Source organism: Myxine glutinosa, chromosome 2 (assembly GCF_964187855.1).
Source record: "Myxine glutinosa chromosome 2, kmMyxGlut1.1, whole genome shotgun sequence".
NCBI lineage: Eukaryota > Metazoa > Chordata > Myxini > Myxiniformes > Myxinidae > Myxine > Myxine glutinosa.
The window spans coordinates 121,526,067-121,540,526 of NC_136262.1; the positions used below are offsets into that span (position 1 = coordinate 121,526,067).

Here is a 14,460-nt window from a genome sequence, read left to right on the forward strand (position 1 = left end):
GATTCATATTCATTCATATTCAGTGTTTGCATTCAGTCTCTTGAAGCTCAATTAAACCCAGCAATAAATACTTAATTTGATCGGATATTTCAATATATTTTATCAAAACATGCACAGAAGCTTTTCAGCAATGTGCCGAGTGGAGCAGAAATACACTACGTAACCAAAAGTGTGTGGACACCCGAACATCGAACATCTCATTCCAAAATCATGGGCATTAATATGGAATTGGTCCCCCTTTGCTGCATAACAGCCTCCACTCTTCTGGGAAGGCTTTACACTAGATGTTAGAACTTTGCTGTGGGGATTTGCTTCCATTCGGCCACAAGAGCATTCGGGAGGTCGGGCACTGATGTTGGGTGATTAGGCCTGGCTCGCAGTTGGCATTCCAATTCATCCCAAAGATGTTCAATGGGGTTGAAGTCAGGGCTTTGTGGCAGGCCAGTCAAGTTCTTCCACACCGATCTCGACAAACCATTTCTGTATGGACCGCTTTGTTCACGGGGGCATTGTCATGCTGAAACAGGAAAGGGCTTTCCCCAAACTGTTGCCACAAAGTTTGAAGCACACAATCGTCTAGAATGTCATTGTATACTGTAGCGTTAAGATTTCCCTTCACTGGCACTAAGGGGCCGAGCCCGAACCATGAAAAATAGCCCCAGACCATTATTCAAACAAACTTTACAGTTGGCACTATGAATTTGAGCAGGTAGCGTTCTCCTGGCATCCACCAAGCCCAGATTCATCCGTCGGACTGCCAGATGATGAAGCGTGATTCATCACTCCAGAAAACGCGTTTCCACTGCTCCAGATTCCAATGGCGGTGAGCTTTACACCACTCCAGCTGACACTTGCATTGCGCATGGTGATCTTAGGCCTGTGTGCGGCTGCTCAGCCATGGAAACCCATTTCATGAAGCTCCCGGCGAACAGCTGTTGTGCTGACGTTGCTTCCAGAGGCAGTTTGGAACTCGGTGGTAGTGAGTGTTGCAACCGAGGACAGACGATTTTTTACGCGCTATGCGCTTCAGCACTCGGCAGTCCCGTTCTGTGAGCTTGTGTGGCCTACCACTTCGCGGCTGAGCTGTTGTTGCTCCTAGACGTTTCCACTTCACAATAACAGCACTTACAGTTGACCGGGGCATTTCAAGCAGGGCGGGAATTTGACGAACTGACTTGTTGGAAAGGTGGCATCGTATGACGGTGCCACGTTGAAAGTCACTGAGATCTTCAGTACGGCCCATTCAACTGCCAATGTTTGTCTGTGGAGATTGCATGGCTGTGTGCTTGATTATATATTCCTGTCAGCAATGGGTGTGGCTGAAACAGCTGAATCCACTAATTAGAAGCGGAGTCCGCATCCTTTTGGTCATGTAGTGTATCAACAAAAAGAGTACGTTTCTGAGAAATACTGCACAGCACCATACGTGGCGGAAGTGCTTGTGGAAGTGACGTCACAGCACCAGGAGACTGCTCTTGAGCCGCCATGTTGGAACACGCCTCACCATAACCATGGATTTTTCTGCTGGAAAAGAACCATATTCTTTTGGACCAGAATGCAGTGAAGCAGAGCTAAAGAATGTTCAAACTGTGTCTATTTTGGAAAAGCAAAGGGACAGTGACGGTGAAGGAGGAGAACGTAGGTAACGAAGGCTTAGATAGGTGCGAATGCGGGTATGGTGAAGAAATGCTCATAGCTTGGGAACGAGTGTGTTACCAGGAGGACCGGAATTTGAAAAATGATAAATTGAAAGAAAAGGACGGTTTTTGTTTAACTCGAGTTCCTTGCGTCGAGCACATGGTGAACCTGGACATGTTGATTACTCCATTCATTGATTTCTTGATGTGGAAGAGATCGGGCAAGTTCATGGATGACATTTTGTAGAACAGGTATTGTTCCATTTTTTCGGAGCTTTATGTTGAAAAATGATTTGGTACACGTCTTCTACCAATGTTTTATTTTTTTATGTTGAATCCTTATATATCGGCCTTTCTTTGTTGCTCCGTTCAAAGACATCAAGGCTCAAAGTGGTCTTTGCAAGCGATTTTTGTGCCTCCTGAAAGAACATTTATCAACATTATCACCAGTTCCTGTATTATGGAGCCACTTCATTGCTATCACTCTCATGTCTGGATATTTATCCACTGGAAATGTCTGGATCTCTGGATCTTACGTCTGGATCTGAAAAAGCTTTTACTGCACTTTCGTATCTCATGAACACGGCCGTACGTCTGACCCTCCGGCATTGTGCTTTCTGTACCGACGCCATGACGTCATTCTCGCAAAATCTCACTCTCGCGATCTTATTCTGGCGGCGAACAGTGTATATGGATTCCCGATCTTTATAGTTCAATGTTTCTTAAAATACAGTGACATACAAAGCAAAATTAGAGAGGTATTTTTCTACTCATGGATTTTCTTCAAAACTCTGGGTTCAATTGGGCTTTAAGACATCAAGGTTTTGAGCACGCAACATATGATGGATGCAATGTTGTGAAGGCCTTGAACTCGGATGTCGGTAAACGCAAGAGTAAATGAGAAAGAGCAATCAGAGATTGCAAACCCTCGCCAGGATGTATTTTCACTGGTTTTTAAGGCTTTTGTGTAAAAACAAATATGGCGGCCGAACCACGTGACCGATGCCGTCATCAATATTTTTTTTATCCACTAATTTATTCCGAGATTATGCTCAAGACATTTCATCTTGATCGAATGAAGTTTTGTACTTGTCAAATTATGATGTCATAATAGAGGCACATATGACACCATAATTAACAGATGTTATTCCCCATGGAGAGTTCTTTACAATGAGCCATGTCTCAATTATTTCTGTGCAGTGCTTTCGGAGATATAGAGGTGCAAAGTTTTTCGGTTTTTCCAAGATGGCGGCCGAACCACGTGACCTATGACGTCATAATTATCATAAAAATTATACAGGTGGAGTTGCACCTATGGTGAAAATTTCCTGTCAATCGGACCAACGGTTGCAGAGGACATCATATTTATTCTGTGCGGACAAACAAACAGACAGACAAACAGACAGATTAAAAATCACTCATAGAGCGACACTTGGCAAAACAGAACAAAGTAGAATGGCACTCAGTGGAGCATTATTTTGACCTCAAAAATAATTAGTGGTTGAATTCAGTTCGCTGATATGAAAATCCTATTCACATTTCAAGTCAATCGGATGAAAATTGAGGATTTTAGAAATTTGAAATTGTTGTTGACTTTTGGCCTATGTTGACATTTTGGCCTATGCTGATCTCAAAAATAGTTGGTGGTTGAATTCAGTTAGCCGATCTGTAAATCCTTTTCACATTTCAAGTCAATCGCATGAAAATTGAGGATTTTATAAATTTGAAAAAAAGTGGTTGACTTTTGCCCTATGTTGACCTTTTGGCCTATGCTGATCTCAAAAATAGTTGTTGGTTGAATTCAGTTCACTGATATGAAAATCCTATTTAAATTTCAAGTCAATCGCATGAAAATCTCGTGAAGTTTCCTGAAGATCGGTTTAAAATTGTGACCTGTAGGCAAGTATAAGTGAGCGGACAGACAAACAAAAAACACACAAACCGGAGTGATCAACATACTTGCAATTTTTTTAAAATTATTTTGCCAAGTAACAAATGGACTCAAATGCAATACCGTCTCCTCTGGCGAGGGTAACAATGGTGAAGGCAATGTGTCTTGTTTGGTACAACAGTATGTAAGCAAACTATTGTTGCACATTTCAGTGTTTGTACTTTTACTTGTTTATCCTCGTCCTCGTTGGTTATCGTCTCCTCTGACTTGTTGATGTTTTACAGAAACCAAACAAAATCTAAGCAATCCTAGTGTATAATCCCACGTTGAAGTGCTGATGTATTCTTTTTGCTAAACTGTTTGTATTCAGTTTTCCTGGTGACACATTGAACCCTTTTCCCTAAAATTATTATCTTATTGCCTATATATATATGTATATATATATATATATATATATATATTTACCCCCTTTTTCTACAGCTCTCACACAGGTGAAAAACCCTACGAGTGCACGGAATGTGGGAAAACTTTCAGCCAGAGAGCATACCTCTCTCTGCACACACGATCACATTCTGGAGATGCTCCTTATCGATGTATGGAATGTGGGAAAAGCTGGAGCAAGAGGGGGAAACTTGCCCTTCATCTACGCACTCACACGGGGGAAAGGCCGTTTGAGTGCACTGAGTGTGGACGACGATTCGTGCAGAAAGACAACTTGCGGAGACACATCCAAACGCATTCGCGTCCTAGATTTGAGTGTGCCGAGTGCGACAGAAAGTTTGCTCGCCGCGGAGCTTATGAAGCGCATTTGCGCGCCCATGAGCGGGCAACGCTGAGGGAGAGCGGAGCCGGGCAGAAGAAGGAACGCCGTATTTACGAGTGTCCACATTGTGGGAAGAAAATGAAAGAGAGGTCGGAACTGACGCGCCACCAAAGAACTCACTCGGGCGAGAAACCGTTCGTTTGCGTGGAGTGCTACAGGGCCTTCGGACATGCCAGCTCACTCGCTCGTCATCGTCGCACTCACCAGAGAACCCACGACAGGCCAGACGAGATTGTCGATGTTGAAAATAATTGATAAATGTTGTTGTGTAATTAATTGGCGCGACTGAGCCGCGAGTGATGTTTTTTATGTATGGAGTAGTCGAGCACAGCTTTTATGGGTGTGAGAACTCCGGTTTGGAAGAAATACCTCATGTGCGGCATCGATTCTATTATCTGGTTCCGCTTTGCTTATGAGTACATGTGTGTGTGTCGTGGAATGCCTGATCACGTGACTGATGAACTCATTTGTTTTGTATAAAAGCACAGGTTATGAGGGTGCGAGGTGTAAAATTTCATCGTTTCAAATGAGTTCAAACTACTGAAGAAAAATTAGGAGATATTAATGCATTGAATGTTTATATTTGTACATTGTAGTAAAAAAATTGATTTTATCTCTTTAGGAGGGTAATAGGTGGTGAGAAAGACCTTACCACAGATCACCACCCAAAAGGGACTGTGCAATGGTCATTTGGATGTTTGTAACTTCACATGGACACTGGTCCTGGATAGTGCTGTTTAGGCTGATGAATTGTAAACGCAACATACCACTCAAAGTGATAGCACTGCACTCCTGAGTGGAGGAAGAAGCGTGTGGGCACATACACACCCATCCGTCCGTCCATACTTTCATCCCCAAAGCTACTCAAAACAAAACAAGGTAGGAGACGAGTTCCTGCAGTTAGGCCTTGAATGCACCTCGTGGCAAGCTTTGTCCTCAAATCTGACAACTATTGAGTACATACCACATCCAGTGAGGGAAGGCCTTGCCAGGCCATGAGCCATCGACCTCTTAGGAGGTCCAATGGGCTATAAAGCAGATGAATGTAACAAAACATCTGGACCCTGAGTGACCGGTTCACTGCCACCATCCTATGTAATGGCTCCGAGACGGAACTGTTCGTCGTCCGAACTGGTGTCAAGCAGGGGTGTGAGTGCTGCATCTCTCAATTGCATCTTTCTTTCAATCATTAAGTTGCTCATGTGTGACAGACTGTCCAATGGCATCAGCATCGATGTGGACGGGAACCTCTTCAACCTCTCCCACTTGCGTGCTTGGAAAACACGAGTTGTATTAACCTCAATTATGGAACCCCAATACATCGACGACCGTGTTGTCGTTGCACACAATGAAGAAGACCGACAAACGACCCTTACTGCCCTTGCTTCTCTCAAGCATAGCATGATCGCCTGGGCCGGTCCCTCGGCGTTGAAAAAAACAAAAAGTACTTCACCATCCTACTTCGTGCCAACAGACTACCCCACCAAAGATCACCATTAATACGAAGGAAGAAGAAAGAAGAAGAACTGCCTATTATGGCCTCCCCACAGAGCAGGGGTTGGCCTTTTTTTTGGGCACCTTGGTCCCTTTTTTGAAGCAATGTTTTATGGCCGGATGCCCTTCCTGCCATCAACCCTGTTGGTCGCCTCTTGCGACACACAGGGAATTACCAGTGAACTGGTACTCAATTTGCCGACCTCAGAAGGATGACAGGCTGAGTCAACCCCCCTGGTGTTAATTCAGCGATTGACCGGGATTCGAACCCAGGATCCGAGGATCCCAAGCCAGCACCCTAACCGCTAAGCCAATACCAGGCTGAGAATATTGAACACTTTGCAATCCTTGGCAGCCATCTTTCACAGAAAGCCTTCATCGATGAGGAGATCCAGCGTCGGATCCTATGTGCTAATTCTGCTTTTGGAAAACTGACATAATCGCACGTTCAACAACCCTGACATCAGGACCCTACTGGAAGCTCCTCATACACAAGGCCCCACTTTGTTGTATGGCTGTGAAACCTGGGTGACCTATGAGAACCACCTGAAAAGCCTAGAACCTCATCACCAGCGCTATTTCTGGAAGATCCTTGAAATCCAAAGGGAGGATTGCCAAACAAATGCCAGTGTCATCACTGATACCAGCGCTATTGGTGTTGAAGCAGTGATTATTCAATGTCTGCTGCGGTGGAATGGACATTGCATACTTATGCCCAATGTAGTCTGGAGGAAATGCTCCAAGGACACCCTGAAAGCAAACACATGAACTGGGAGGAGCAAGGACAGGACACGCCCACATGGCGATATCTGATGAGAGAAGGCAGATACCACTTTGAGGGAAACAGCAGAAAGGAAAGGGAACGAGACAAATAACAACACAACACCCTTCACCGAACCACCAGGTCTGTGGCATCTGTCAGAGAGTCTTGTCCATCGATGGACTCATCAATAAGCCCCAACCCTGACTTGAGGGAGAGATCTTCCTCAACCTCAAGGGAATGCCAGTGAATATTTCACGTGTTCCAAGTTGCACTTAAACAAAGCTTCCAATGTGTGATCCGAATATGGAACCTTGACGCACCTGCTATTGTTGCTGTTCGTTATGTATGAACCGAACTTTAAATCCTCTGATTTCATCCTTGATGTGTAAAGTATTCCACCATAGCTGCTTCGCTAAGTCATATTTAGGGCATCTCTGGGCAACCACTCTTTTATAAAAGATGTGTCAGTCTTTTGCAACCATTATAAGCTGATTACTGATTTGGCAGTTGATAGTAATTGATTAGCACTCTAGATTTGCCACCAAACATACATTCAAACATTGCAATTGCCTTATGATGGGGGAATATATACACATTGGTGATGGTTGGTATACAAGTTAGGGAGGCCTTCTCAATCCAGTCTAGTTTATTAGCATTTACAGTGCCCTCCATAAGTATTGGAACAGTTATGTCAAATTTGTTATTATTGCTAAATAAGGTTCATTCGAGAAATTTGGATTTGAGACCAGAAGATGAACACGAGGCGAGAGTTCAGAAGGTCGGCTTTTATTCCTTGGTATTTCTATTGTATATGTTTTACCATTGTAGAACCATAGCACTTTATAGTCCAGTCCCTACATAGGTAAGTATAAATATTGGAACAGATGAACTTAAAATTAGTTAAAGTCGGATAAAAGTTAGTATTTGGTTATATATCCCTTGCATGTAATAACTGTATCGAGCATGTGACCCATCAGCATCACCAAACTTTTGGTATCTTCCTTTGAGACGCATTGCCAAACTTTTACTGCAGCCATTTTCAGTTGCTGTTTGTTTTGGGAGATTCTGACTTTAGTCTCTTCAGCAAGTGAAATTCACCATTGGGTTTAAATCAGGACATTGACTTGTCCAATCTAAAACCTTCCACTTTTTCCCTGATTAGCTCCTTGGTTGTGTTGGCAGGGTGTTTTGGGTCATTGTGTTGCCGCATGGTGAAACGCCGCATAATGAGTTTGGAGGAATTTTCTTTTACATAGTGTTACGTGGTCCTCCCGGTGACTACCTGGTCTTGGTGACCCCCGGACCGTGAGAGGAACTCCGCCAGAAAGATTTATTATGTATGCGCTTTCGTAACGCAATCAATATGAATTCCAACCAAGAAAAAACCCCACACCAAGGATCCGGAATAATCAAGGATATATTCCCCGAGCAATCAACCATCAACAATCAGCAATCAATAGTACAAAGATGTAAACTCATCTACATTAACTCTAAGATGGCCATCTTATACATTCCTCACGTGAGCCCCACTCCCGACTCCCTCCATGGTCAATGTCTCTCACAATGTCTCCGTACTCCTGTAGTTCGATCTCCGCACGTGGGCGGTTGAACGGACCCTTCCTGACGTGCTTTCACCGGGCACGTCCCGTACCGGGAACAACGGCTGCAGCGCGCACCTCCTGGCCAAGCAAAGCGGGTAATGTAAAGCAGGCAAAGCAACACGCGGCTTGCCCAGCGCGCGCGGCCCAAGGTGCGACCCGTACGCGGCCTTGTAGACGGCGAGGCGAACTGTGCCAGCTGCTTGGTTCCGTGCACGAACCCACAGTGACTTGACGTGTCAAAGGGTAGTTACACGTCCCGGTAACTCCTCTCGCCAGACGGGCTTTGAAACGCCGATTCTCTTACGTTGCTCAATCGATACCGCTCGCGTCCGAGCTTGGTGAGGAAGAAGAAGAATCGTCGCGTCTCCAGGACCTCGTGTCTTTTCTTCTTCCGTTTCCGGTCTCCTTTTTCTCAGAAGGGCTCCTGACCCTTTAATCACAACAACCTTTAATCGACTACACATTGATAAGCAAAGCCCGGAATAGTAATTCACATACATTCACATAAATATGTAACAATAGACAGACAAAATGTTTCTGTACACTTTGGAATTTATTCTGCTGCTGCCATCATTAGTTACATCCATACCGATACAAGGCAAAAATCTCTCTTTGTCTCTCTCTCTCTCCCTCTCTCTGTCTCTGTCTCTCTCTCTCTCTGTTTGTATGTGTTCCATACATAGTCACATCTTTTCAATTACCAACTCCAAACTCAGGGTACAAAATACACCTCTGTGTAGGTAGTAACATAAGCCATGTATCTGTGGCCTCACGCGGAGGTGTGGGAGGTCAGAGGGGGGAGGGGGAGGAGGTATAAATTATTCATGTAATGTGTACTGCGTAGTGCCATCTGATGGTGGTGGCAGAGGGTATTATAATTCTCTCTTTTATTTGGGCAACACTATATATATGTACACTTCCGGTCAAAAGTTTTCGAACACCTCAATTTTTCCGTTTTTTATTGAAATTTATGCAGTTTAATGTCCAGTGAATAACCTGAAATGGTACAAAGGTAAGCAGTAAACTGCTTGAGGTTGAAAAAAAAGTTTAGGTTAGCAAAAACGGGGAAATAATGTAAATTGCACAGTTATATTGTTAAAAAAAAGGCCTTCATCAGGGAACAAGTAATGCGTTAACAACTTACAGCTGTTCTGCAGCAATGTAAGTAAATTAAGCCTTCAAAGTTGATGCAAACAATTCCTACAGGTGTCCCAACCTCTGCTGATTACTTGATTACAAACCCCCTGACTGTATAAAAGCAGTATTGGAACAGACTGTTATTACACCCTCTGAAGCATTATTTGGACTATATTGCACTGCAGGAAGTAGTATATTGGAAACTGGAGGAAACTCTTACTGGAAGAGGTCTGGCAGACCCAAGGCCACAAGAGAATCAGAAGACAAGTTTCTGAGAGTCAACAGCTTGCGTGATCGGCGGCTCACAGGACAACAGCTTCAAGCACAGCTTAACACTGGTCGAAGTAAGTAAGTCTCAGTTTCAACTGTGAAGAGAAGACTTCAGGCTGCAGGTTTGACAGGTCGAGTGGCGGTAAGAAAGCCATTGCTAAGATGGCAAAATAAGAAAAAGAGGCTTGCCTGGGCCATGAAGCACCGCCAGTGGACTACTGAAGACTGCAAGAAGGTCTTATGGACCGATGAATCAAAATTTGAAATCTTTAGTTCATCACGCAGGGTTTTTGTACGCCGTCAAGTAGGCGAAAGAATGGTTCCTCAGTGTGTGACACCAATTGTCAAACATGGAGGAGGAAGCGGGATGGTCTGGGACTCTTTTGCTAGATCCAGAGTCGGCGACTTGTACAGAGTGACTGGCACCCTGATCCAAAAAGGCTACCACAGCATTTTGCAGCGCCATGCAATACCTCTGGTATACACCTAGTTGGACAGGGGTTAATCCTACAGCAAGATAATGACCCTAAACACACCTCCAGGCTATGTCAAAACTACCTTCGAGGAAAAGTCTAACAAGACGGTAGGCTTCAAATCATGGAATGGCCAGCACAGTCTCCAGACTTAAACCCCATCGATCTGGTTTGGGATGAACTGGACAGAAGGGTGAAAGCAAAACAACCTACAAGTGCAACACATTTGTGGGAACTTCTGCAACAGTGTTGGGAAGAACTTCCCGAACAATATTTGATTTCCAATGTAGAAACAATGCCACGAGTGTGTTCGGCGGTTATATCTGCAAAAGGTGGCTACTTTGCTGAGTCAAAAATTTTAATTAAATTTTGTTAAACAAAATAATTCTATGATTTCTTTTTTTATCTCCAATTGTTTATTTGTTCTATGCTTAATTTCAGAGTACATTGAGACATTAAACTGCATAAATTTCAATAAAAACTGGAAAATTGAGGTGTTCCAAAACTTTTGACCGGTAGTGGATGTGTGTGTGTGTGTATATATATACAGTGCATATCAAAAAAAAGGTAATCCGAATTCAAGGGGTTAATATGCAAAGGTTATTTAATTTGACAATTTACATATGGTTTACCAATTATGAGGAGATCCTCAGCTTTCCATTGATGCCTTTCATGCATCATTGCTGTCACACATGACCGAGTACATGTTCATTGAAAATGACAAGTTCAAATCACATGTTTACAAGTTTGGCTAATCGGTGCAAGACAGTTTTAAATGGACGCATCACTTGTCGACTGCCAAGTTGATTATGTAAAATTGTTAAGCTGGTCTGGTAATCGTCAGTTGCGTCATCCTTTGTTTAAGATGGGTATTTAAGATGGGCCTACAGTGTATGGGTTTAGAGACAGTCTGAGTCATTGAAAAGATGGTTCAATTTACGACGGAACAGCAGACCTTCGTGGTTACAATCTTTCACCAAACTGGAAGTTTGCAGCGAACTCATGATGCGTTCAGGGAAAGTTCCCAGAACGGGAGCCTCCAGCAGCCAAAACCATCTGGGTGAATGTTAGAAAATACCAAGAGCCTCAACTGCAACATTATGTTTCTCTTCTCATGTTGTTGTTGCAGTTGTTGCAGTTGAGGCACAAGCCTCAACTGCAACAAGGAGAATTCTGGTAGGAGGCGCACTGGGCGATCGGAAATGAACATTGCAGCAGTAAGGCACCAAGTTTTAGAGCATCCGAGGGATACCAGCGCAAGACGAAATGGGACGGGATTGCCTTTGGCAACATTCAACCGAATCACAAGACTGGACCTCCACCAACATCCATATCGGATTCACATCTGACATCAACTTACGCCAGGGGATTTTGCCAGGAGGCTGGTGCTTGCCAGATGGTTGATAGCACGTTGCGAAGCAGATGTCAATTTCTTGTGGTATCTCGTTATCGGCGACGAAGCTGCTTTCGCCATGGACGGCAAGGTCAATACCCATAATGTTCTTGAATATGCACCGACAGGACAACCCCCGAAATTTAATTTTGACACCAACATGAATCGACAAAAGTGGACTGTTTTGTTGAGACTTTTTGGAAGTGTTTAGGTGATCGGACCATTTTTCTTTCAAAGGAATGTCAATGGTAGCAGGTATCTGCAGATGATCAATGATGAAGTTTTACTGCAGCTGGAGGAGAACTTTGAGCAACAGGTTCGTGGTGTCTTCAGATATCTCTGGTGTGCCCAAGACGGCGCCCCAGCACATCGTCTTATCGCTGTCCGAGATCGACTGAGGGAACTCTTTGGAGACCGAGTCATCGCCCTCAACCATGCAGTGGAATGGCCGCCAAGATCACCTGACCTCACACCATGTGATTATTTCCTTTGGGGACATTTAAAGAACAAGGTGTTCGTAACTCCTCCCTGTGATCTTGACGAATTGCAGGGCCGTATTCGACATGAAGTGGATGCTTTGCGCAATGACCCGGCTATGGTGAGACGAGCAGTTCAGGGCATGCTCCGCCGCTGTGAGCTTTGTGTTGAAAGGGGAGGTGGACATGTTGAAGGTGTGGGTGCATAAAGGCCAATCATTCCTGAGAAAAGTTCACATCTGACATCCATTTTGCACCAATTATCCTGACTTGCACCAATTAGCCAAACTTGTAAAAATGCGATTTGAACTTGTCATTTTCAATGAACATGTACACGGTCATGTGTGACAGCAATGATGCATGGAAGGTATCAATGGAAAGCTGAGGATCTCCTCTTAATTAGTAAACCACATGTAAATTGTCAAAATAAATAACCTTTGCATATTAACCCCTTGAATTCGGATTACCTTTTTTTTGATACGCACTGTGTGTGTATATATATATATATATATATATATATATATATATATATATATATATATATATATATATATATATATATATATATATATATACAGTATATATATATATATATATATATATATATATACATACATATATATATATATATATATATATATATATATATATATATATATATATATATATATATATATATATATACATATATATATATATATATATATATATATATATATATATATATATATATATATATATATATACACACATGTACAGTGAAACCTTGACTTACGAGTGCACCAACTTACGAGTTTTCCGAGATATGAGCCGTCGCTCGGGCGGTTTATTGCTTTGAGATGCGAGCCGAGATCTGAGTTACGAGCTTACGCCACCCGCCACCAGGTGGGTTCCGGTCACGTGGTTATCTTGCCGTGCAAGCATCTCTGCCGTATATAGCTGCTGTTTTGTTTTCGCATTTTGGTTATTTTGGAGCTTACGCCACCCGCCACCAGGTGGGTTCCGGTCACGTGGTTATCTTGCCGTGCAAGCATCTCTGCCGTATATAGCTGCTGTTTTGTTTTTGCATTTTGGTTATTTTTGAAAATTTCTTAGTTTTAACCATGGGTCCTAAGAAATTGAGTGCCAAGGGCAGTACTGAGAAGAAGAAGAGGATGATGTGCTTGGATATAAAACACGCAATCGTCGAAAAACATGAGCGAGGTGTGCGTGTTGTCGACTTGGCGAGGCGGATGTGAAGGCAGCTGAAGATTTTATTTTAACTTTTGCCGAAATGATAGAAGCCGAACTATACATCCCCCAGCAAATCTTCAACTGTGACGAGACAGGGCTCTTCTGGAAAAAGATGCCGAGGAGGACGTATATAACGGCAGAGGAGAAGAGCATGCCAGGCCACAACTTGTTCAGAGTGCCGGCGATAGCTCGCCTTCTCTTTGTGGAAAACACGGTGAGATCCTTAACATCCAACAACTAATGGGACGCAAACGGGGCGCCCAGTTTAGCGGTACACACATTGATGAATCACCCTGCCTGTGAAACACCGACATGACAGGTTATAGCTGGGTCGGGATTCAAACCCAGGCTGGACAGTTTAGAGTCAAGTGTGCGTACCTCCAGTCCAAGCCATCCTGCCAACTTGTATGCTGCATACAGGTGAAATATAAAGCGCGAGATATTTTTATATATACTGTATATTTAAAAAAAAATTGGTGTGGTTTTTGGCGGGCTGGAACGGATTAATAGCATTTCAATGCATTTTAATGGGGAAATTTAATTTGAGAAACGAGCAAATTGAGTTACGAGCTCGGTCACAGAACGAATTAAACTCGTAAGTCAAGGTTTCACTGTATGTATATATATATATATATATATATATATATATATATATATATATATATATATATACACACACACATATACATATATATACACACATATACATATATATACACACATATACATATATATACACACATATACATATATATACACACATATACATATATAGATAGATAGATACACACACACCCAAAAATATTGGCACCCTTGCACTTTTTTCAAATAATGCACTATTTATTCCAGAAATGTTTGGAAATTAAGAAAACTTTTGGTATCCCCAGATGTATTTCTTATGTTTGCAGTGGAACAAAACAAAAAAAAGCTGAAAAAAAACCACTAAATCTTAGCTTATTCCACACAGAAATCCTAAATTGGCCCGGACAATATTATTGGCACCTTTAGAAGTTGTTAGAAATAATTAGGTTTCAAGCAGGTGATTCTCCTTTACTTTGGAATTTAACTCACCTGTAGTGAGTTGCATGTGCCTGCAATATAAAAATCACTCATTCAACCTGTTTGAATAGAGAAAAGGAGTCATTCTGCTGTTTTGTGTCACTGTGTGCACAGCAATGAGCATGGAGAAAAGAAAGAAAAGCAGAGAATTGTCTGAGGAGGTCAGACACAAGATTGCAGCCAAGCATGGACAATCTCAGCATGACAAGT

At 42.8% G+C, this 14,460-nt stretch overlaps 1 protein-coding gene across 3 annotated transcripts in view; it reads left to right on the forward strand.

Annotated features, from left to right (window-relative positions):
* Window positions 1-14,460, forward strand: part of LOC137414258 (uncharacterized) — a 201,566-nt gene that overhangs the window by 142,792 nt on the left and 44,314 nt on the right. For 2 of the 3 annotated variants that reach the window (XM_078771595.1, XM_078771594.1), the window contains one exon: window positions 4,009-11,168. The exons of the other annotated variant lie outside the window; for it this stretch is intronic. In XM_078771595.1, coding sequence (XP_078627721.1) covers window positions 4,009-4,606 — 598 coding nt within the window. In that variant the 3' untranslated portion in view covers window positions 4,607-11,168. Of the gene's footprint in view, window positions 1-4,008; window positions 11,169-14,460 lie in introns of those variants that run through there. 3 annotated transcript variants of the gene reach the window in all.